The 24,092-nt window shown below is 35.4% G+C and overlaps 6 protein-coding genes across 12 annotated transcripts; 2 read left to right on the plus strand and 4 right to left on the minus strand.

Moving 5' to 3' along the window:
- Positions 1-396: 396 nt before the first annotated feature.
- On the minus strand, positions 397-10,041 carry DUF6 (agenet domain protein). 4 transcript variants are annotated; one of them, XM_020682864.3, is made up of 10 exons: positions 9,303-10,041; positions 7,987-8,400; positions 6,501-6,956; positions 5,381-5,431; positions 4,611-4,713; positions 4,324-4,517; positions 3,065-3,161; positions 2,866-2,970; positions 1,494-1,664; positions 397-1,405 (listed from the first exon to the last, which is right to left on the minus strand). In XM_020682864.3, exons 1-10 carry the CDS (start codon positions 9,786-9,788, stop codon positions 705-707), a joined length of 2,778 nt encoding a protein of 925 aa, XP_020538523.1. In that variant the 5' UTR covers positions 9,789-10,041; the 3' UTR covers positions 397-704. The 4 variants fall into 4 exon arrangements, with proteins under 4 accessions (XP_020538523.1, XP_020538522.1, XP_012082939.1 ...); XM_020682863.3 differs by having other exon boundaries at positions 5,381-5,440; XM_012227549.4 differs by having other exon boundaries at positions 4,611-4,716; positions 9,303-10,040.
- Positions 10,042-11,048: 1,007 nt separating this feature from the next.
- NFU1 (NFU domain protein 1) lies at positions 11,049-12,855 on the plus strand. Its single transcript, XM_012227550.4, has 3 exons — positions 11,049-11,408; positions 12,272-12,405; positions 12,511-12,855. Exons 1-3 carry the CDS (start codon positions 11,075-11,077, stop codon positions 12,697-12,699), a joined length of 657 nt encoding a protein of 218 aa, XP_012082940.1. The 5' UTR covers positions 11,049-11,074; the 3' UTR covers positions 12,700-12,855.
- Positions 12,856-12,992: 137 nt separating this feature from the next.
- Positions 12,993-13,590, minus strand: LOC105642651 (insulin-induced protein; the record flags this gene model as incomplete). The annotated part of the gene is made up of 3 exons (XM_012227552.4): positions 12,993-13,168; positions 13,257-13,308; positions 13,412-13,590. Coding segments are annotated over 3 exons (339 nt in total), but the record flags the coding sequence as incomplete, so codon positions are not given.
- Positions 13,591-14,233: 643 nt separating this feature from the next.
- LOC105642652 (patatin-like protein 2) lies at positions 14,234-16,273 on the minus strand. The gene is made up of 6 exons (XM_012227553.3): positions 16,062-16,273; positions 15,479-15,940; positions 15,237-15,392; positions 14,859-15,119; positions 14,607-14,776; positions 14,234-14,529 (listed from the first exon to the last, which is right to left on the minus strand). Exons 1-6 carry the CDS (start codon positions 16,203-16,205, stop codon positions 14,469-14,471), a joined length of 1,254 nt encoding a protein of 417 aa, XP_012082943.1. The 5' UTR covers positions 16,206-16,273; the 3' UTR covers positions 14,234-14,468.
- Positions 16,274-16,874: 601 nt separating this feature from the next.
- LOC105642654 (patatin-like protein 2) lies at positions 16,875-18,810 on the plus strand. The gene is made up of 6 exons (XM_012227558.4): positions 16,875-17,073; positions 17,141-17,629; positions 17,711-17,866; positions 17,964-18,251; positions 18,337-18,506; positions 18,585-18,810. The coding sequence occupies exons 1-6, from the start codon at positions 16,960-16,962 to the stop codon at positions 18,658-18,660; spliced, it is 1,293 nt and encodes a 430-aa protein (XP_012082948.1). The 5' UTR covers positions 16,875-16,959; the 3' UTR covers positions 18,661-18,810.
- Positions 18,740-23,517, minus strand: LOC105642653 (myb-like transcription factor family protein). Of its 4 annotated transcripts, none has more exons than XM_012227557.4 (16): positions 23,080-23,514; positions 22,904-22,990; positions 22,664-22,729; positions 22,512-22,571; positions 22,331-22,387; positions 22,038-22,167; positions 21,806-21,873; positions 21,532-21,624; positions 21,368-21,415; positions 20,830-21,009; positions 20,469-20,579; positions 20,226-20,321; positions 19,804-19,875; positions 19,637-19,673; positions 19,506-19,540; positions 18,740-19,416 (listed from the first exon to the last, which is right to left on the minus strand). In XM_012227557.4, exons 1-16 carry the CDS (start codon positions 23,191-23,193, stop codon positions 19,339-19,341), a joined length of 1,332 nt encoding a protein of 443 aa, XP_012082947.1. In that variant the 5' UTR covers positions 23,194-23,514; the 3' UTR covers positions 18,740-19,338. The 4 variants fall into 4 exon arrangements, with proteins under 4 accessions (XP_012082947.1, XP_012082946.1, XP_012082945.1 ...); XM_012227556.4 differs by having other exon boundaries at positions 19,637-19,691; positions 23,080-23,509; XM_012227555.4 differs by having other exon boundaries at positions 20,226-20,579; positions 23,080-23,517.
- Positions 23,518-24,092: the final 575 nt, after the last annotated feature.

Below are 24,092 nucleotides of genomic sequence, written 5' to 3' on the forward strand. Positions count from 1 at the left end.
TGAAACAGGTGATTCTTTAGAAGGAAAGAAATTTGAAAGGAAAATCAAAATCAAAATTATTTTCTTCTCGGCCCCATTAATTTAAATTCTCTCTATTTTGGAGAGGAAACATTGCATTTACAAGAAAAAGATTTATTTCCCTTCCAATCTAATCTAGATAGAGTGAAAAAAATAACAAGAGAAAAAATGAATAATACAACCAGTCCCTGTTTTCCTTCCTCTCTTTACCAAACGAAGCATTAGTTAGTAATCTTGTGAAAGTGATTGGTGGGCCCAATTCCAAATCAAGATTGGGTTCGGTGAGCAGATTTATGATGAAAAACTCTATACTAGGTATATATAAATATATATTAATATATATATATATATATATATATCTGAGAAATATGGAGCACGTGTAAATAAGACTTTAATTTTCCATTTAACTGTGGACCACCAGACGCCACCTTTCTGTTCAGTCTACATAAAAGAAGCCAGAAAAAACCATATACATATGGGTCGGGTCGGGTCGGGCCCAATCAAGTCCTACTTCAATCATTCCAGTCAGTGACCCATGACCCATCCCAAATACGTTACTAGCAACCATGCAAAATCTTCTCTAAATATACTGTATACATACATTTTCTTGAAGAAAAAAATGTCAACTCTTACTGTCAGCCCTGCCCTACGTATCCACATATGCAAGAAGAAACTGAATAGGAGCATCAGGGCCATTTCCAAGGGGCTCTAACTATGTTTTCAAAATTATTCCGGGCGTCGTTTACGATTCCATTCATAGATTCCACGTGTGAACGCAAGTTGGCAATCTCAACATCTTTGCTCTGCATCTTTGACTTGGATGCAGCAAGTTCTTCCTGTAACTCTCTTAGTTTCCTTTGAATATCATTGATCTGTGCTTCCATTTTTCTTCTGTCGTCAATGTGCTCCTCTATCTGCCTTTCGATGTCCTTTGATTCATTCAGGAACTCATTGAGATCCTTTCCTTCCTTAATTGACAGCAATTCATTCACACGGTTGCGTGGCAAGGTGACATCAAATCCGTGCCTCTCCAAATCAATAAGACTTTCCAAAGTACTCTCCAATATGCTTTTAGAATCCTCAAATCGCAATGAGGTTATCTTCTCAAACAAACCGGCGAATGTTACCATAATGCCAATGGCTGAACCTTCTCGATACTCCTCTTTACAATCAGCCAAAGGATGAAAATGTGGTCTTTGCGGCATGATTTTGAATATATCCATAGATTCAATTGTTTCCCAAACCGGGGACCTCTTCACAAAAGGCAGGCACTGATTCTCATCTGGCATGCTTTCCCTTTGAGCATCAATTGCAGAAGATACAATTGCTAGATCACTATGTCTTTCTCTTATTTCATTCCATGCATTGGGTTTGCCAAACGATGATCCTACGCAAACCAAAAAAGTTTAAAAAAAAAAAAAATCAAACAAATTGTTACAACAGGGAGTATATTTCAAGTGTCTGTAACAACTTACGCAATTCCTCAGTAGTTGCTGAAGATTGCGTTCCCCCAATCCACGTTGATAAGGGCTGATCATCATCAACCACGTCCTTTGACATAGAGATAATGGTCATATCAACTTCTTTTGTCTTGTAATCTGTCTCAGAAACTTCAGCTGCTTTTTCTCTGGATGCAACTTGAGAAACTACAAAGTTACATGCTAAGCTTCAGTTCTTGATATACAAATTAGTGCAAGTATGAGGCATTCTAACTTTCATGCTTCTGTTTGGTGAGCACTAAAAGGGAATGAGGGAGAAAGAAAGGGTTGGAGGAACGTTGGCATGCCCCCATTCAAATAAGTAAATAAGAGAAGCTAGAAGCAAGATTGTTCATCTTCTTGATGTACCATTCTTTTCTTCTCCCCCTCTTTTTTTTTTTAAAAAAAAAAAAAGGTTTTGAGAAAATCTCTGTTGGACGTTTATTAGTGCATGATTCACTATTTTATAAGATTCTTCATTGCTTTGTTGGATTAAAACATACCAGGGACATAAGTTCCAGGTTCTTCCCAAGATTTCAAGAAACAAGGGAACTGATGCTTCTATCCAACAGCAGAGGAATCAATGTGAAAAAAGAAAAAAGGAAATTCAGAAATTTGGAATTATTTTCTTTGCAAGTTCCAGTAAGAGATTACAAGAATTCTAATCTTTTCTTGAATTATATGCCACAGAATGGAGCTAGGATTGTAAGCAACAGAAGTTGAAAAAAGAAATCTCAGTGTTCTAAGCTAGCATAAAAGTCCTGTCTCTTTTGCCACAATGGAACGTCATGAAGACTTATCTAATTTTTTGCTTGAACTTTTTCTTATATAAAGGTTTCAGTTGTATAACCAACACTTGATAACAGTTTCATTGGGCAGTTCCTCGTTATGGGTATTCTATTAATCAAAACCTTAAAAAAACCCCCCCCAGAAATTTTCAAGTTTTCCACAGATATAGTGTGGCCAAAATTTCAAACTCTTTAAGTTTTCCTTCCACACCAATTCATGATGTCTGCATATAGAAATATGTTTTGCAGACACAATGTAAACATCATATATTTGCAACCTTAGTAAACAGAGATGTTAGTCTCCGAGATTAGATCTCACCCTTACTGGGACAAGCTTTTCTATTGTGATTTTAAATCTTACCTGCTAAATTAACACTCGACAGTATCAAATCAAATAGTTCCAGACCTTGACAGATTGTGCCTCCAGTTGAGAGGCTCAATAGTCAATTTTTTAAAGGGTGTTATCTTATAGTTATCTGGCTTATTGAATAACAGGGTCTGGATGGATAAACAGAAATTCCCCCTAATCTTTGATATGCATTGAGCATTCCTCATAGCAAGGCCAAAAATAATTCTCGTACCTGCAGACTCCACTCTTGTCTGTATTGGCAATTCAGCTTCATCAATGGCACGATCTTTTACAATTAATTCATTAGCAACATCTTGAACACCATAGTCCTCCTTGCCTACAAATAGTAGTATGTGTTTTTGCATCTTAAAATATATACAAGTATCCAGCTAATGATTGTGATTTGAAGTTGGTTTAAAGTTTTAATGTACCAGCCTCTGTAGTCTTTAAGCCTACGATTAATAATTTACGTGGTCTTCCCCTCTTTCTTCTCTGAAAGCTTCCACCACATTTATGCTGATCGAGTCCCTGCAGAAGAAATAATGTATATAGAAAGATTACGTCAAGGAATCAACAGAATAAGATGCCACTGATACAACCTTGAAAGATTAGCCAGTGACACGAGAAAAACTAGGTAGAACAAAAACAGAGATGAGTCATTCCTCGTCAAACTGAGAATATAAATAGCATGAACCTGATTACTGAAACATTACAAAAAAAAAAAAAAAAAAAAAAAAAAAAAAAGAAGCTATTTGTGGAATTTTAAACAATCTACACTAATTTCTTCATACAATCAAGAGCCCATGAAATGATACATCACTTCAATAGACTATTCTCCTTTTCCCCAAAAGTTTCTCTGATTTTCAATCATGAAATTTTATAGCCATCTACTTAGATTATAACAAATGCTTTCCTCAATGCTTCGTTCTATAGCAATGAAGGCAAAAGTGAGAAACAACCATTTAAATCAAATGCACCCCAAGCTTATGTTATCCTATATCAGGACAGACTTCTTCTCCTATACAGGAACAACAATGGAGAGGGGGCAGGGTGATTTGGGATTCCCATCCCTGCCACTGTAAGACATTGGGAGCTGAGATGGAAAGGGGAAAAGGAGTCAGGGTTGATAATGCTATGTTATATTTTTTTTAATTTATAAACCAAAAAAAAAAAAAAAATACATGTACTTATATGCACACGTACTAAATTTTGAATTAATTGATGTTTGAAAAATAAGAAAAATATTTAGTAGTAAAAGTATATTCTCAAAGATAAGTAAGATATTCATATTTATATAAGTTCAAAGCATATTTTTCTAAGGTCAAGGCAAGGAGAGGTAGCCTATGCACATCCCCATGCTACTAGATTTGACAGGGCAGCAAAGATTGCCATCTTTACTTCTGTCTAGCATAATCCACCATATTTTCCATAACAGAGACATAGAAAGAGGTTAATCTAACAGTATGATATGAGTTAGACAATGCAATTAATGAGGCCCATGAAACTTTGACAGGGACATTAGAACATCAATTGTGATTGCACATCACATGGATTAACATTTTGCATGATTTGGGATTCCCATCCCTGCTATGCAATCTCTTCAATAGGAGATTCTCAATTTTGGCAGCTATCCATACATTTCTTTCCTTTAAAAGAACACATACAATAATTGGAAAGAAAATTTGCTTACCATGACTTTGCCTCCTGAGTCATTTAAATTCTTCTTTTGATCCCTAATAAGCTTCAGTGTTTCCTCACCAGAAAGCTGAGAAGGAGAATCAAGGTCTGAGCTCCTCATCCCTGTAGCTTGTAATGCTATGATGACAGGGACATTGTCTTTTGGCTTATCCTTACTTTCATTGATTTTTTGAGTAGCAACATCCACTGTTTTGAGAAAATTATTTCACACAAGTTTCCTTTATAAGAAACAAGCAGCATGACGTATATTAATAATTAAAAAGTAATAGAGAAAATTACCTGCTGCAGAAGAATTTCTAAATGGCGATTTAATAGATCTCCCTTTTCTTGTCACAATTTCCACTTTTTTGGAGTCAGCTTCAGCAACTTTCTGCTGCTTAGCCTTCTGCATGAACCAGGGACAATGTGATTCAATAGTAAGAAATGAAAAGGAAACATTCTAATAGGAATACTGGGTCATGGAAAAACAAAACTGTTGCATAACAATCGTCAACGCCAAAAGGAAAGTTGAAATGGGCAAAGACCTTCTTAAGTAGCTTTTTGTCATATGTGATGCTTAATGGGTTTTAGTACACACGTACTTCTAGTAATTATGAAAACAAAGACATATTTCTAGAGTGTAATATGTTGTAAGATAATGAAATATATAAACATAATAAACATCTTAACATCATAATTACATAAATACTAAGCAGTTTTCTGTTATTAATAATAATAATAATAATAGTAATAATAATTAATAATCATTTTAATAACAGTTATTTAATAAAAGTGAGCTATAGATACTTATAATAATAAATAATTCTAAAATCATTGTCAATTGAAATTCTCTTTCATAATCTCTCTTTTACCATTGTGATTGGAACAATCCTTTTCAAAGAACAATTGTTTTGATACTCCATTCATTTGGTCTAACTTAAAGGTAACCATTAGAAGTTTGCAATTCATTTGTTGATAAATTCCTTGCATAAAACACATAAAATAATTATGATAAATATATTAATTATAAGATGAAAATCATGAATTAGGGAAAAAGCAGTGAAGCATACCTTAGGTAGATCTTTAATATTAATAAACCCTCCATTAGATTGGGCACCAACCTGCAACCACTAAGTCGCTCCAATAAGCATAACTAACAAAATTAAAAAGTAAGACAAGGAAAACAATGGATGGAAAATAATAGAGAAAAGGTAACTCCTTTGTTTGAAAAGAGGAAGGAAAATAAACAAAAACTTTCCTTTTGGTCCACCTCCAATTTGGAGAGGAAATTTGAAGTAAAGAGGGAGAAAATAGAAGGGAGGTAGTTTATGAAGAGGTCTTTCCCATATTGTCCCTCTTTATTTTCTTTTCCTCCCCGTTTTAGTTGTCAAACCTGGTGTAAAACACTAAAGAGGAGGGGGAAGAGAAAAACAGAAAACAAGTCTTCTAAAGCAACTTATGGCTTATAATTAAGCACTCAACATAAACTCAGAAATATTATGCCCCAAAAGTCAATTTACTAAGAGAAAATGGTAATAAATCCCTGTTGATCCATAATATAATTTTTCTTTTTGAAACATTGGAAAATTTTCAAAGGGAGAGAGAGAGGTCCCAATTTGAACCCCCACACTCAACTGCTACTCTACTTGCCAATGGCTCCATAATGTAACATCTGATAGTTCTTTATCTTTTCACGCATGTACAAGAAGAATTAAACTATCATTCACAGAATAACTGATTATGTTATTTAACAGAACTCTTGAACCAATAAACAAAGCAGGGTGAGTTCCTTGATTTAAAAATGGCTATATTTTAATGATTTTCTATCTTTTGTCCATCAAAATGTGTCAAATAAATCCAATTATTCCAATTATAGGCAACTTGATTTTTTGTAATCTCTGTAAGGGTACACTTGCCTCAATAAAAAAAAAAATGATTATTTGCATAAATAAAGACCAAAAAAAAAAAAAAGTTCCAGTCTATGGGTTTGACAGAGATATAGTGCTAACTGGTGGGCCAATACAACGGTCTTAAAATGGCAGCAGAAGATGGCAGAAAATTGTTGTTTATGTTTGAATGTTTTTTTCAGATAAAAATTTGTTCTACATGACAATTCTCAACATTGGGAGCTTGCATCAGAAGTATGGGACTTAGACAAAGTAATGGACTCAAGAGAAAAATCCAACTCACTGCGCTCTTTCCTGCACAAGGACTCTCAGTTCTAGCAGCAGTTCGATCACCAACCATGGATTTTCTGGCGCATCTAGCTCGTTTGCCTCCAGTTCTTGGAGTGGCTAAACCACGAACAGTTTCATTTATTGATGTTTCAATTGGAATCTCCACAAGTGGCGAATTTGTATCATCTCCTTCCATGGACTTTTTGGCAGGATGTGAATGCTTACCAGCACCATTAGGAGCTGTGATCTTTACCTTCTTGCTAGGAGGCAAGACATGAGAAGGTGATTTTTCATTGCAATGAATTGACTGCTCTATCAGGTTCCTTATGGTTGCAGAACAAGTTACTGTTTCTTCAGTCTTACTTTCAACAGCACCTGATCTTTCTAGTTTTGTAAACATGTCAGCATTGTCAGTGCTGTTGTGGGCATTACCTAACTGGTTTTTTTTATCAGAAGCAATCACGATTTCCTGAAACAATATCCTGTTAGTTAAGCTACCAAATGAAGAATGGAAATCTATCTATTTGGGCTTCCCATTACACATGATGCCAAACTTCTAAAATAAATGGGAGGATAAAGTACCAAGATAAAAGAAAATATGGCATAACTGATCATGTGCTTCCTCATTATAATTCTCCTAGGCATTGCCTCATTTGGAAAGTCAAATACATTATTTCACATTCCAGATGCTGTACTACTCACTTAATCACAAAATTTGAAATTACTAGCAACAAAAAACTGCAAAAACATTAAGTGGAGTTTGAAGCAAGAGCATTATAAGTGATGTATCTCTGTGCAATCAGTGCAGATAGAACTAATAACACACTAGATAAAACATATCTCCAAGATAATTAATAAGCAACAAGATGATCAGCAAAAAATATACCCTCTGCTCTTAAGGATCCATTAATTTCTAAATCTTTTGACATCCTCCCATTTTTTATGAATTTAATAGGTATGTTAGTTACTCATTATACTAGTTTACCACGTACATGTAGCATATGTCTTATGACAATTTTCAATTACTGAGCAAAAGCCATCAATGCACATAAAAATTAAAAAAAGTAAGTTTTGGCAAACAGAGCAAAAGGGATCTATGCAAAATGGGGAAATTCTAGGGACGGTCACCATTCCAGACCTAGTACCTGATGTAAAAATGTACGAGTACATACAACACCATCATGATGAAACAAGCTTCTTGACATTAATAGAAATGCACACAATTTAACCACAATGACCAAATAGAAAAGGTGGGTATCAACCTGAAAGATATTAAGCAGGCTCCATGTTATTGATCCTAATAAGATTTCTAACATTTGCCAAAACTACTTGATAATCATCAAAAACAACATGCAGAAAATTTTAAAGAAGGTCAAAGTTTATCTTAATTTCTTATTTTCTATTCTCTTCTGCTTGCAAGAGTGACATTCACAAATATGATGAAAATCTAAAACCATGGCAAAACAACAATCCTAAACACCAAAGAGAAAGTAGTATACCTTGGACTTACAAAACCATTGGCCATTAATCCATTCCACATGAGGCCTTATTTCTGAGTGATAAAGTTCCCTGTCCTCATTGCCCTGCTTAAAGAAGACATTGTACTTCCTCCCAGCAAGAAGTTTTGTTATCACTCCAGCCCGCCAACCAAAGTTATATTGTGCATCGACCTTTTCCAACAACTCAAAATTTCTGTCTGCATAACGAGGAGGCATGGGCCGAATATGGAGGGCATCCACAGTAACTTTTGTCCCGGCCTCATCACTATTCCCAGAGCTTTGATACTTCACCAAGAAAGTCTCGTCACCATTTTCCTTAATGACAACTGCAGGGAACCAAGCATCACGTACATTTTCTTGGTCAATATTCACCTCTACTGCTGTGCCTGAGCTAAAAACCGATCCTGTTGTTTGCTTTAAAAATCAAATTGCAAAACCAAATTATTCATATTTTGTGCAAATCAGCCACATAGCATGTTCCTTAAGCTATATATATGATATAGAAGGAACACTATGAAATTACAATTCTGGTGACTGGATGTCAAAGTAAATGAACATACAGATGAATGAATACAAAAAACAAATACACACAATCCTGCAGCATAAACAACTAAAGTTTAGTAAAAACTGTTGCACCCCAAAAGAGGATAGCAGGCTTTGCGACAGCAAAACTTAACTTATATAGGTGACTCTAAACTGAAGCACTAAGAAATTATTAAGTGGCTACTTTAAGTGATTCAGGGAAACAGAGCAGTAAGGCAAGTTTAGACAAATTTCAGCTGAAATAGTTACATAAACCACAAGAATTGAATCCAATTATACTGGTCATGTGCATAAGAAAGAATTTAGCATGTACATAAGCACTCAATGTCGCCATCTAACTCATGCACTAAAGGCACACATCAGAGCAAAAAATCTAGAGGGCGTTTCTACTTTGCATCCAAATCTAAGCGGTAAACTTCTCTTCCTCTTACATGCAATTGACACTAGATACTAAAATGATCCAAGACTTCAATAGAAGTGAAGTATGAGACTCCATCACACCAGATATATTAAGATCGATGAAACTCAAAAGCAAAGAAACAAAAATAATTGAAAATTTAAATACTATATCAGTTTCATAAATTAAGTGAAACAAAATGATCTCCAGCTAATGCTTCTGATTAACAAATCGTGTCATCATTTAGGTAAATAAATTCAAAAATATGAAACGCTGTTTTAACCATGCAACAGTGATAAATTTTAACAAATACCGCATCCCATTTACAAAAGAAAACAAATACACGAGGTCCCATGATGTTAGCTATCCAGCATACCTGTTTCTCAGGTCGAACCCAGTGACCATTAACCCATTCCAAATGAACCCTTAAATCTTTGCCATCAAAATCAATTACCTCCGGCGGGTTAGCGAAAAAAACCCTACATCTAGAACTCTCTAAAACCTTCCTTACAATCCCAGTCCACCACCCATCTCTGTACCTGGCATCAACGACATCGTTTTCCTGAAAAAGCCGGTCGCCATTCTCGGGCGGCAGAGGCCTTACGTGGCTGGGGTCCACAAGCTCCGTCAAAGGGGCGGAGCCATCTTCGGTAAGCAAAGTCTTGTACTTAACCATGAGCCTTTTTCTCTTTTTGGAAGCAGATTTGGTAGGAGAATCCACAATGGTGGCCGGATACCATGCACCCCTGAATCCATCTTCGTCGCTGCTTACCTCCACCTCTTGGCCTTTGTTGTAGAGTAAGCTAGAGTGAGTGTCATTATGGGGATTCTTAGGCTGGGGATCAGAGTCCAATCCCACCATAATTTTTGAATTAAAAGCTAGTTAGTGCAGCAGAAATGAGAAAACCCTAGAGGCTTTTGTTCTTCTTTTATGTTAAAATAGCAAGAGATCGAAAAAGTTCACAGTATTTATGTAGAGAAATATCCTCTAGCTAGTGGGTTTTGGCGGGCTATTTTCCCCCGATTTTTCACTGCTACTGTTTACTTCACATGAATAAGATACAGTAAAATAACGATAATATTGCACGAAATCTTTGTTGCCATTTTGAGACGCTCACCTTGCGGATCTCGTATCCCATATCACCATGCTTTAAGGAGTCAACGTTACGGAGTTCTTCTCAGACGCCGCCAGTGCAGGGTATGTAAATTTGTCCACTCATCCCCCTTGTTTGTCTGTTAGTTTATTCTTAACGGCAATTAGTTAAGTAGGTGTTTGATTTAGTTATTCAAAATGTTGAATTTGTTTTACTTAATTACTAGTTGGTTGCCTAATAATCAATACTTCAAGGAGCACTTTATGTTTATTTATTAGAATATGAATTATAGTAATTTTCAAATGTATTATTTGTAAGAAGTACAATTTAATTTTTCTAGTGTTATCAAATTAATTACTTTGTCCCTCTATTTTAGAGACCAATTAAAATATCTTCCTATTTTGATTTCTTTCAACCATATGCTCTTAAGAATCTTGTAAGTATTTGGGTTTTTTTTATTTATTATAATTATAAATATATGACACCTCAACACATTTTCTTATAAATTACATAAAAACACGTAATATAAGAGTTAGGGACACTTATATTTAGATTTCATTAATCTTTTAAAAATATTTTGCAATGAAATTATGTTTTTCACTAGCCTATTTATAGTTATTTAAAAATAATAAATTTATATTAAATATTATTTTTAAAAAATTAATTAGTAATCTTTTGTTTATAATAACACATTAGAATTAAAAATAATAATATTCATATTAAAAATATAATATATCATCAATAATATATAAAAATAATTACACACCTAATAGTTATTTTGCATTTTAATAATAAAAAAATATACATTATTCTTTCAAGAGTAAATATGGGCCCTTAATCACCGTACATAAGATTGAATTATCACGCCCACAAAAGATCCCAACTAGTTAACCACTAATATTCGTGACCGCACGTGCCATATCGGTCCCCACAGAATATGCTTGTTTTTCGTATTTGCAGATTGATCTTTCGGAAAATACCAATATGACCCTCCTTTATGTCCAACCATTTTATTTTATTTTAAAGCCTCAAAGAGTCGGACGCGAATGCAATTATGGCGTCTCTAGCATCCACCGCATCGTCTAAGTTCTTCCCGTCTTGTTCGATAATTCCGGTCGATACGCATCGGTCTTTACTACCCAGAACTCTACAGCAACTCAGACACGTCTCTGGAAAAAGAGGATCGTCGAAATTGACAATAAAAGCTGCGAGTCCAAGCGCTGCCACAGGTTCCCAATCTCCTGGACTCTACTCGGCCCAGAAATTCGAACTCACTGTTCAAAACGTGGACCTGGTTCTCGAGGATGTTCGACCTTACTTGATTGCTGATGGTGGAAACGTCGACGTTGTGTCGGTGGAAGACGGCGTTATCTCTCTGAAACTCCAAGGTAATTTTGATTGTTCCCTTTACCATTTGATAGTTTTATTTGCGGTAAATTGATGATTAATAAACCAATTTGAATTGGTTTGGCGGTGAATTTGGGGCGAAATGAAGATTAGACTTGCTGCAAAGTTGCTGCCTTTACATTATTTTCGTAAACGATTTTACTTCTTAGCTCTCTATATGTGGAACTACATGTATCCACCAGATTGAGCTGTTTGCTCTAGTTTGGCTGTAAATATTTTGAATCTTTTCAATTCAAAAATAGCGTTTTCTTTTTCATTCTAGTATTTTGAATAAGGCAGCTTGCTATCTAATAGGCTGTGGCAGCAAGTCTTTGATGCTAGTTACTTGCAATTCTTTCTACGGCTTGTTTCCACTTCTAGCATGTTAGTATGAAGTCTAACTCTAAATAGTCACTTATGAGTTTTTCTTCATAGATCTCCATTCCAGGAATGAACAAATCAACTCACTCTAGTAGTTTTCAGTTTCCACAGGTTTGTAATGCCTTTTGGATTACTGTAGTTATGCGTAGCTTGACTTCTTGTTACTTGTTATGCTCTCTGATATTGGCTGATAAATGAACCATCACTGTTTGCTCAGTTTGTCAACTCTGCCCTGTATTCTGTTCCTTGGTGATAAAATATTTATCGATCTGCCGTATAAGAAAGCCTTACAAATGCAGTATTAGCGTGGATATAATGCTTAGGTTTTTGTAAATTTATGTTGGAATTTTCATTATAAATATTTCTGGAAATCCCATGTTAAAAGGAGCATGTCCTCTCATAGGTTGGTTAAATAAAAATATCTGTTATCCCACTTTAAGGTTTCTTTTTGAAGATTTTACTAAAAAATTGAATTGATGACCAGGAGCATGTGGTAGCTGCCCAAGCTCGACAACCACCATGAAAATGGGGATTGAAAGAGTATTGAAAGAAAAATTTGGAGATGCAGTTAAAGACATCCGTCAAGTATATGATGAAGTAAGAGAGACAACTGCTGAGGTTTGTTCTCAACTACCATGAGCTGATAAGAAAATAATAAAAGTATCCCCTTATTTGAATTTTCTTTGATGATCTTAACAATTAGTCCATTATCTGCAACTACAGGCAGTGAATGGTCATCTTGACATACTGAGACCCGCAATTAAAAACTTCGGCGGGAGTGTGGAAGTACTATCTGTTGAGGGCGATGAATGTCGTGTAAAGTATTCAGGACCTGAGTCTATTGGCTCAGGAATCAAAGCAGCAATTAAGGAGAAGTTCCCAGACATCATGAATGTTGTGTTCGTTGACTAGGTGAGGTTTCATATTTGAATCTCATAAATACTGAATAGAGAAATGTACAGACTTGAGAGGCCACTTTTTGATATATATACTTAAAAGCTCAAATGCTAGTGTGTCTGTGTTACCATTTTTTAATAAAATGTACTACATTTATAGTTTAGCCGTAAATATGAACATATCAAACCCAGAGCCTGCAATGCATGAACGTGAGTCCATGCTTTTGCTGATTGCTGTGTGAGAAACTCCAATGCTGGTCTATTGTTTCTTGATTTAGTTATTCAGGATATTTGTTCAAAGCATATTACAGAGGAGAAGCTCGCAATTCTCTTTCCTGTATCTAAAAGAATGGCTACTCCTACCTGCACCGAGTTTATTAGGCAGACTTATCAGCAGCCGTTATACCTGATCTGAGCCAACGTGCCAAACTGATGAGGAATGGTGTATACACGAAGTCGCAAGTGATGGTCCAAGTGACTAATCCCTGCATAAAACAGAAAGCTTCTAATTGTTCCAAGATGGAAGTTGCTTTTAAGCCATGGATGCTTCTGTTTATTATCGAGATAAGTTACCTGACCAAATATCTTAATATTTGCTTGTGGATAATACCAAAGGTGGAAGAACCTGAAAATGGGTCTCAAACAGAATCAATAGCTAGCATTAAACGCTAAATTATGTATGTTCAATAGTAATTTTGTTGAAAAAGAATGCAGCCAGCCAGCCTTGCTTCATTACAGGTATTTCAGCTAATGGACACCCAATGCCGACAAAGGATGCTAGTGTGAAGCCAAGCGATGTCCTGTCCAGGGACGCCCATATAATTTCTGCTAATGCAAATAAGACATAGGCCTCGATGTTGTCTGCTATTCCAGCTTTATACATTTCAGCACTCAGTTCGATACGTAACGTTCAGTACATGAATGGTAATGGCGGTCGTGAAGAAAACAAGGAGAAGAAAAAACCCTTAAAACAACGAGTCCTATCATATTTTTTCTCCTTGACAGGTTTTCCACTATTGATTGGAGATCGGCTAATGGTTTCATGGAGTATCAGTTTTGCTCCTGTTGTAACAATGGAAATAAAAAATGAAAAGATGTCTATTAATTTGGAACCGCAAAGGTGCATGCGTAGGAAAAGTCGTGGCTGAGATGCGTGGCACGTATGTTTATACAGGTAACGGCAACACGGCAAATAATGTCGGACGGAATGTCGTTTATAGAGCTAATGGAATATTGAATCAGAGACATGTTTTACTTAGTCAACTACGTCCGCTGTTCAAACATAAAGTTATATAAACGGATCCTTCGTACTGACGAAAATATAAAATTTTATTAAATTGAGTGTCTTTCTAACCATATAATATAATGAAAAAAAATGATAAAATATAAATGATTTTCAAACAATTCTTATTTGCATTGGTTCGGTTTATAGGGAGGGTCATGGGTTCAATTTTAAAAAGTATTTTCTAAAAAAAATATTTATTTTCTCCTGTATATTAACTTTTATTTATACGGTTGATTTGTCTAAATCGAGTCCATAACCTCATATATGAACCAACTAATAAAAATAAAACTTTTTATTAGCAAATTTAATAAAGACAATTAATACAAATAAATATTGATATTAGACATTCATTCATATCTAATTATAATATTGGTGAATCATGTATTTTCCTTTTTTTTATTTATTTATACACAGGAAATTAAGGAAATAAATAAAGGTCTCCTTTGGTTGTTTTATTTGGTGCATAATGCTTAATCAAGCAAGCAGCTCTATCATATAAATTAGTAGCTGAAGGCAGAAGAACGAGTCTTTTTCTTTTCTTTCACCAACTCTCGAGCGAATCTGCACAACAGAAAAGATAATTAGATCAAATACGAACAAATTTAGAAATAATGGTGTAACAATTTTGGTATTCTTACTCGGCCAAAGCGTCTTTATATTTATATGAAAGTTCCTCAACACATCCTGTATCCGGATTCACAATCTTTGCATTTTTATCCAAAAGAACTGATCCACAGTTCTTCAGGTTAAAAAGATTTCTCTGCGATGCATCATCCATAATCTCCATTTGACTCTCCAATTCATATTCCTGTATCAAATTAATTAATTTTCATTAATTAATATTATATTAATGGAAAACAAGCAAAGAAGTGATATGATTAATCTTTAACCTGGATTCGCAGATAGTTTTTAGAGACTCCATTGCAGTGGAAGATACGTGACATGTATAACTCAACAGCATCACTGACTGTATTGCATAGGAACTCAAATCTTAATTTCCCAAATATTTCCTTAAACAGCCATTCTGCAAAACCTTGTCCACGATATGGGGATAAGTCTACTCGGCCAGTACCAATTGATAGAACCAAATAATTCTCAAAGTTTCTTTCGTTTCCATATGTTTTTGTTGCTTCACAGATTGCAGCCAAAGTCTGAAATTAATTCAGACCATCAAAAGTAATTATAATTATTGAGATTGCGATTTTGCTAGTTAAAATCCTAACTAAAACTGAAATAAAAATAAAAATTTGAGAATTACACATACGTACAGGATTATTTGCAGATACACCACCATCAAAAAACCCATCTTCCTTGCCCTTAAAACGGATTTTATGTGGAGGAAAAAATGTAGGAGCTGCGGAGGAGGCAAGAACTACATCTGCAAGACGAAAGTCTTCGTAGTTCTTGCCCTTATAATCTTTCGTCTGCATATTTATATATATAAACGCATATTAATTCCCGGTTCTTAAGTAATATGTAATACTAGGCAGAGATGGTACAAGAGAACAACCATATCTGAAGTAAAAATGACAGGCTTGGTCTTTCTAATTCTGAAAGTGGGTATAACGACTTTGGTGAGAGTTTCATTGAGGCCAATTTGTTGTAGCTCTTGCTTAATTGCAGACCTAAGAGGTGAGGGTCCATGTCTAGTGAGTATAGCCATTCCAGCTTCGAACCAGTTAATAGGAGACGTAAAACGACACAAAATATATTGCAGAGCCTCCTTTATCTTTTTTGGATAATCAAAAACATGAAATATCGGGCTTCCGAAGATATCTTTGCCTTTGTTCTCGTAGAAACCAACAAATTGTGAAGCATCAAGCCTGGGACGAAGCCGCACGTTTGCGTCAAAAATGTTGTTGTAACCTCTTTTTTCTGGTGCAGTTATCATTGCTGCTAATATGGACCCTGTGCTTGTTCCTGCTACTATATCAAAATAATCTGCAATTCTTGCATCTGGTCCATCATATTTCTGTTATTTGTTTTCATTAATTTATCAGCATTTTCATTCTCTTAGATAAATTATAAAAAGAACAAAAAAAAAAAAAAAAAAAAAAAAAAAAAAACAAGAAATTGCGTATAGTTTAAAGAACCTGAAGGTGTTTTTCAAGTTCATGGAGGATGACTGCAGGAATGATCCCTCGAATTCCGCCACCATCAATGCTAAGTACAGTGACCTTCTTCCGTTGATCAGTTGATTGTCCTTTTGAAGTGAATGGAAATTCAGATGGCGCCATCTGAATTAATTAAACACTAACACTTTATTAGCTGATAATTAGTCACCTGAAATATATATCAGTATAGTGCGATGAATATGGTCGTTGGATGTTGGTGTTATATATACACGTCAGATCCCTCTTATTAAAATATAATTTTTGGGTTACGGCAAGCAAGAGATCGGAATTTCGTACTGATACTGGAATCAAGTACCTTGCTTATTAAAATCTTAGTTTGGATGCCAGCAAGGAAGAGATCTGGCATCAGTGGGGCTCAAATATTGCCAGCTTGTAATACAATTTGATTATGGTAGCAAGAGCTTAATTACTTAATTTAAGGTCAAGTAAAGTATTCTTATGATCATATATGCTTCCCCCTGTTTTAATTCCAAGAACTTAAAAACAAGACTTCAGTTAGCATCCCGTCCTTAAAGACTCGTTGCTTGAATGACGAAATCCAGAAATATAAAAATCATACTGACAATGACGAAACATGCCTGACGCAAGATGGATCCCACACAAGAGATAGATCCCTTGCTTGCCAGAAAAAAAGAGGGCATTCTTGGTTCTTTAAAGGAGTACGGATATGTTCCTCCAAGTCAATGGACAAAGAACTTGATCCTCCATAAACGTGCATCACGTACAGGCATGGCCGCTACCTATCTCTGTCTCTATATATACGGACAGATGATAGAGGAAGAGAAATCAAGATTTAAGCAGCCATATTAAAATAAAAGAATAAAAAAAATCTTAAACTTGACAAGTTAACAAGAAAATGGTTTATCCTCGCAGTGATGGTGAATGTGTGACAGTGCTCAGTATCGATGGAGGTGGAGTCCAAGGGATAGTTCCTGCAGTCTTACTCAAATACCTCGAAACTCAGCTCAAGGTAAAAGTTTATTTTGCTTTACGTAGAAATATTAATTAGCTTAAATTGATTGAAAATTCATGAACAGGAACTTGAGAAGCAAAATGGAGGGAGTCCAAATGATGTAAGAATTGCAGATTACTTCGATGTGGTTGGAGGAACAGGAACTGGCTCTCTTATGGCAGCCATGCTCACAAAACCAAGCAAGCTTCAAGCCGAACGTCCTCAATATGACATGGCAGATATTATTGCTTCATTAAGAGAGATAAGCCGCGACACTTTTTCCGATGAGGATGAGCAAAACATAATTGAAAGAACCGTAAACTTAGCTTTCGGTGCTTTTGGTTTGTTTACTTCAACAGTTAGGACTTTTCTTGATCCAAACAAGAAAATATGGAGCATAGTCGATGAATTCTGGGAAAGAAATTGGGAAGCAGATATTTGTCCCTTTCAAGAATTTGATACCAAGTTAAGAAACAAGCTACAAAATATACGACTCGACCAGACATTGAGCGATGTCGTTGTTCCTGCTTTCCATTTCGACAGCACAAGACCTGTGGTTTTCTCCACCAGTCAGGTTTATTAATTATATCCATTTTAATTATAAGTTTTCCTTGGAAGGAATCAAGAAAATGCTGATATAATTAAACAATTGCAGGCAAAGAAACTTCGTGAACATAATAATGAGGATGTAACTCTAAGAGATGTAGTTCTCAGCTCCTCAGCTACCCCTACAGTTTTTCCTTTCCATTCTTTCAAATACTGTGGCAAATTTGCAAGGTTCGCTGATGGCAGCGTCGTCGCTAACAATCCTGTAAAATCTTGAATTACAAATCTTTTATAATAATTAATTATTATTACTATTAATTATTAATTTATAATCTTATATGTATATAATGTATTATATGCAGACATTGCTTGCCTTGACAGAAGGAGCAAGACTTTATGGAAGTGGACCAAACTACAAAAACTATCTGGTCCTGTCTTTAGGAACTATAAGACGAAGAGCTCCACCCAATGACATATGGGCCGTCCCTTCTGTGATCATAGATTATATTTCAAAAAGAATTTGGAAGGGCATAAAGGCTAGAGTTTTGCAGTATATGTACATTTTATTTGGTGACATTATGGAAATGTACATGACTCAGATTGTCCCCAGCCAGCTGCACGAGGGCCGTCTCAATTATCTACGCGTCCAGGTTTATTTGTTAATTAATTAATTAATATTGCTAATTAAATAAAAATAGATTTTATTTTATAATTAATTAATTAATTAATTATCAGGGTTTTGAACCAAATAATCTTGTGCCTTCAATTGTGGATGGATCAACAACTGGTTTTGAGGAGTTAAAGAGAATTGCTTTTAAAATCCTGAAAAACCACGCCACTGTGGTTGACCCAAATACTGGAGCTCATGCGAAGCAGAATTACACTAATGAAGAAGCTTTGACATTGTAAGATGACTACTACAAACAATATTTATAACACTATGCTCATTATAATTATAATATTATTTCTGATTATGCTTGCAGCTTTGCTCGACAACTACATACTGAAAGGCAAAGGAGGCTTCTCAACAGCAACAACCACATGTGCAAAAATATATAATAATAAAGATCAGACAGACAAGGACCTTCAAATTTATGAATAAATCTGTCCATAATCTCATTTACTTGTATATATCTGCTTGTAATAATGTTTGGGATGTATCACTATCATATTATAACAAATAAATAAATGTCTGATCATGTTCCTTTATATACATCACGCAAACATTATAAAGACAAATTCTCAGCTGCAGAAGCTTAACCCTAACCCTAATCTTAACCACTAAACAAGAGTCTCCAACCATTCTTTATGAATAGAGCGAAGCATACATTTTCCTTTTCCCTTTCTTTTCAGGAAAGGCATTGATTTCTATTCTTAGATGGGCTGCAATTACAAATAATTGTCAAATTTAGCTCAACAAAATATCCAAGCCTGCACATTTATACAAAACTAGAACCTTATGCCCTCTAAAAGGATTTTACAATCTTCTAATTATGGAAACTGTTATCACCATTCCTAGTGGTAAGACTTCTCCAATATATCTCATCAGATGTAAAAGCACCAACTTAACAGAGGCTTCTAATCTGGATAATGCCCCCCAAAACTTGCTATTTGGACAATCGAGCGGACAAATTTGGTGGACCTTAAAGAAATAATGCATATCAAGTCTTGTGAGACTAATGATTCAATAATTATAACCCATTTAATCAACGCTGGTTTTCTTCCTCATCTTCAAAATCATAGATCAGCAGCCTTTAATTTTCTAGGCCTTTTATGAGCCGGCGATGATGGACCCTCAGATAACCTTCCAGGTCCCTTGATTCAATTATGCACGATTATCAGATTCCACAGCAGATAAAAGAAAGCAAAATACTATTTGGTAGAGGACATAGACTGAAATCTACCTTGCGTTTCTGGTCCCTTCGACCTGTCCTTTCCCCTGATATCACAGTCAAAAATGTCACCAGGCCCATAACACTAATCTCATGCAGAATAAGCAAAAGGAAACATAACATGACTAAAATTTGTAACTTACCACCAAAACTCATTGAGTCTGGAACAAATGTTCGATCCTGATCACGGTGTGAACGCTGTGAGCATTGTGACAGTCCCAGATAAATAAATGTGTGGAACATTTGAAGCCTCCAACCCAGTGAGACAATAAATGCAACAAAATATTTACAGAGTGAAGAGTTTAGTGACCTTAGGTGTGCCTGGCATTTCAGCATATGAACCATCACGAAAAGATGAACCTTCTGCTTCCTTATATTGCAACTATGGAACAAATGGAAGACTGATGTATCAGAATTAAATGTATTAAGAATGCTTTGTGTAAATATCATGGCATGAAAACAGAAAAGGTAAAGCTCATTTACCATTGTCTTGATGGAAGCACCTCAACAACAAGATAAGTTAAGGTAAAGCTCATACATAAAAGCAATTTCAATTTTAACCAACAATGACAGTTTATTTGCAGAAAAACTACATGCAAATGATATTACTTAAATCTAAAAGGAAATTTTCACACGATTATAAAATGTGTGAAACAAAAGGGTGAATAAACACGTCGTGATGGAACCGATACAGTTCATATTCAATATATGAATATTTAAAATATGCAATACCTGTTTTTGGAGATTGAGTAGAGTCAGTATTTCTTTCCTTAATTCGAGGTGCTCTGCACAAACAGCTTTGGTTGGCACCCTTGGTTTTAAATTAACCTGCAAAAGCAAAAATAATAGAACAAGATGGTAGCAAAAATAAACAAAAAAAAAAAGTCCCAGTGTCCAATCGTCAAACATAACTTCATCCACCTTAAATAATAAAACAAGAAAGAATGCTAAAGAGTTCAGGGAGTATAAACAGACCCCTAGATCTTGTAACGTTTGCTCAACTCGCTTGATTGTCCGAAGGCCCGCAGATGAACTTGCAGCTTGCACCATTTGCTCAAGTGCATATGTTCTCAAGTACACACGTAGCTGACATTTGTATAAAATCAGTCATATTAAATGTTATTGCATATAAAAAGCACTTGGCAAGACTATAGATAAATCAGATAAATCAAAATCAAGATGAGGTGATACATAAAGCTTGATCTATATTTTCAGCAAAGAAAACAAAAACTATTTGCATTTGTGTTTTTCTTCTCCCTCTTTAGGCAGTTCTCTTTATACTTATAGGGATAGGAGGGCTTGCGGGAGGAAGGGAGGGTGAATATCAGAAAAATACCATGCGAAGAGAAGCTAGAGTGGAGGCATTTTCTGCCATTATAGAAGTTGACGGTGCAGCTGCTGCAGAAGCAAGCTGAGGATTGGACGAAGGTGCTACAGTATCATCAATATTAGTGGCTGTCTCAGCAATTTCTGGACCAGCATTCAATGTTACAGGCAATGTAGACTCTTCAACGCCCTGAAACCAGTAAAACAAAAAAAATAATATTGTAACTCACTTGCAAAAAACATAAGCACACATCCATCATGCATGCAAATGAAGATCAGACGCTTTTCTGAATTTAAGTAAAAAACAATCCCATGGATTAGTATACCACATTCCTCTATCACAAGTAGGTAATTAGAAATTTCATTCCACAATATGGTTCCAATTTTAGTATTTCAAGTTTAGTTGTGACTTTGAATAAACACTTTCTTGTTTGATCAGTAACAGGACAACCTGAGATCCCTACCCTGCTTGCCAAGGTCTTTATCATTGCTAAGGTCTGCAGTTACTTCAGAAAAGAAACAAAATATACGTCTAGTTCATTACTTACCCTTGCAGCCATGCGTGACTCAGTTATTCTTTTTGCTTCAGCAAGAACCTGTACAGAAGAAGCTTGTAATTTAGTATATATACACACCGAGAAGCTTCTAAAGATAAAACCTTGCCAGAAACACAACGTCAAGTTATGACCAGTAACAAGGTAAAAATACAGACCTCAGCATCTTTTCGCTCTTGCTGCTTTGTCTGCGAAAGGACCATGGACAAAGCACGCTTCCGATCTATCTCTTGTGAAACATTGTATGGCTCCTGTATGAAGAAATAAAGATCAAAAGCTGCAAAACTATAGATAGATGCAGCAAACCTCAAATTTAATTTTCTGATTGCAGTCAAACAAGCAGGAAACAATAATTAAAAGTTCCAATGACCAAAAATTATTTCACAGCAGCACAACATTCATGTGAAATATCCATTAACAGAATGACTATACCTTAACAAGAGGGTGTCCTGCAACATCCCCAGAAGATGGAGCTCTAGCAATCAGTATAGCTCGAGAAACTAGATAAACAAAATATCACAGTTATCAGCAAAAATCAGATACACTACAATGTTTTGCCTCACATATAAACAAACAATAGGTTTAATTATGAACCATGATAAGGACAGCATGGTAAGCGGCAAAAAGCAATTAAAGAAGAACAGGAAAAAAAAAAAAAACATACCACTATAATAACGATCCTTCAATTCCTCCACAGTCCGAGATGATGGGAACCTATCAGCTATAATAATGAAGCGAAGATCAAATCTTTCACACAGATCAAACAACTGATCAGTCTCTTCCTTAGTCCAAGTCTGATAAAGATATAATGTATCAGAATTAGTTCGATAAAATTAAAAAATGGGTGGAATCAGGGGATTATGATTCCTCTTATACTTGACCAGCATGCTTAATGGAAACCTCACAATTTAGCAGCAACAAAAAGTTATAAAGATGAAACCATGAGTTGATACCTACAGGATCAGTCAAATGTTTCTCATACTCTTCGTCCGTGTACTTGACAACATCAACAGACTGCACCAAACCAAATAAAACTTACATATCGACTTCAGTAAAACAAAACAAGAAAGAGAACAAAATGAGCTGCATTAGTCTTTTAGCTTAAGACTCATGAAGATGAAGGCAAACTTGTCCGCACCTTATTATACTTGGCAAAGGAGTAATCACCAGTTGGCGGAACACCATTTACAACTCTAACCTGAAAATCATACAAGAAAGAGACTGTTAAAAAAGACTAACTGATAAACTGGATCACCCAGTTATGGGACAACTTCAGCAAGTACAACCTACCCAGTGATAAAGGTGAAGATTATCTTTACGAGCAGAATTTGTAAAAGGAAGCCACTGCCACGTGATCTGAATGCAAAATTATAAATTTGTAAGAAGCACATTCTAATTCGTATATTTGAACCAAGCGATATAAAAATAAAAACAGAAAGGTTACATAATCTTTAAATCAACTCACAGTATGACCAAGAAAAAAAATGAACAAAAATTAGAGTGAAAAATAATATATTTACAGAAGCAGACCTTCTCGTCCGATGGTGGGCGCCGTTTCAACTGATTTGTATCAATGGACGGCATAAGAGGTGCCAATCCGCCAGTGAGCGCGTAGACCTACGATACCACAAGCATTAAGAGGGAAATTTACTTGATTATAGTAGCAAAACGTGAAGCCACACACATGCACAATGTTGTATACATACCTCGCGGGAAATGCCATCGGGCTTTCTCTGGGAGTCCTTCTTGGGCTGGGATTTCTTCTCTTGTGTTAATGGCAATGGAGTTTTGGGCAACCCCAGAATGTCCTTGGCGTCCATTGCTAGTCGTTAAGAAATTCTAGGGTTTTTATTTCTTCCCTTTGTCAGCTCTGAAATTCGCTAACTTTTCGAATTCCAGACACATGAAGGACTCAATTAGGGTTTTTCAGTCTGTAAATTCGATTTCAAAGTATTCAAATTGAGTAATTAAGGTTTTTGATGGATCGAAGAGTGGATTTTTGGAGTGAAATTAGGGTCCTTTTCGAGCGCGAAAGTCCTGCGAATCGAAGTCGGAAGATTTGGGTCACAGATAGGTGACTCACAAATAAGTTAAAAATTCTCCCCGTTAACTGATAATGGGCTCTCTAAGTTGCCCAATTACACACTCTTAGAGCATACTGCTTACCGGCCACCGGGTGTCTTATAAACACAAATAAATGGAGTAGCGGGCTCGGTTACCCACAACATGGGCCCAAGCTTCGCCTCCACGAGACTGACAGTAGGAATGGGCAACAGAAACTTGAATATGTTATCGGCTTTGATTTGGAGCTATGCCACCCGAGCTCCACTTTTAAGACATAAACTAGTGTTGAAATATGTGTCATGCGTGGAGCAATTTTAAAATATAAAATAATTTTTTATAATTTTAACATAAATATAATATGAAAATTAGACGGTTAATATAAATACGACATGTTTAATTCGTTTAATATCATAAATAAGTTAAGTGAATGTGTTGACCTATGTACGATTCGTTTAACCTGCTTATAGTATTTTTAACTTTTAACCTATTTAACTCTAGTCATATTTAAAAATAAATTTTCACACGTAAAATACATAAATTCCTCAAGATTTATAATTAAAATAAAAAAAGTAATAGAATAATAAAATTTAAATAGGTTTTAGTTGGAGTATTTATATCCAACATTAAAATTACCTTTTTACTTTTAAATAAACGG

The sequence above is a fragment of the Jatropha curcas genome, chromosome 5 (genome assembly GCF_041381405.1).
Source record: "Jatropha curcas cultivar XTBG-Jc1 chromosome 5, XTBG_Jcur_1.0, whole genome shotgun sequence".
In the NCBI taxonomy this organism is placed as follows: Eukaryota; Viridiplantae; Streptophyta; class Magnoliopsida; order Malpighiales; family Euphorbiaceae; genus Jatropha; species Jatropha curcas.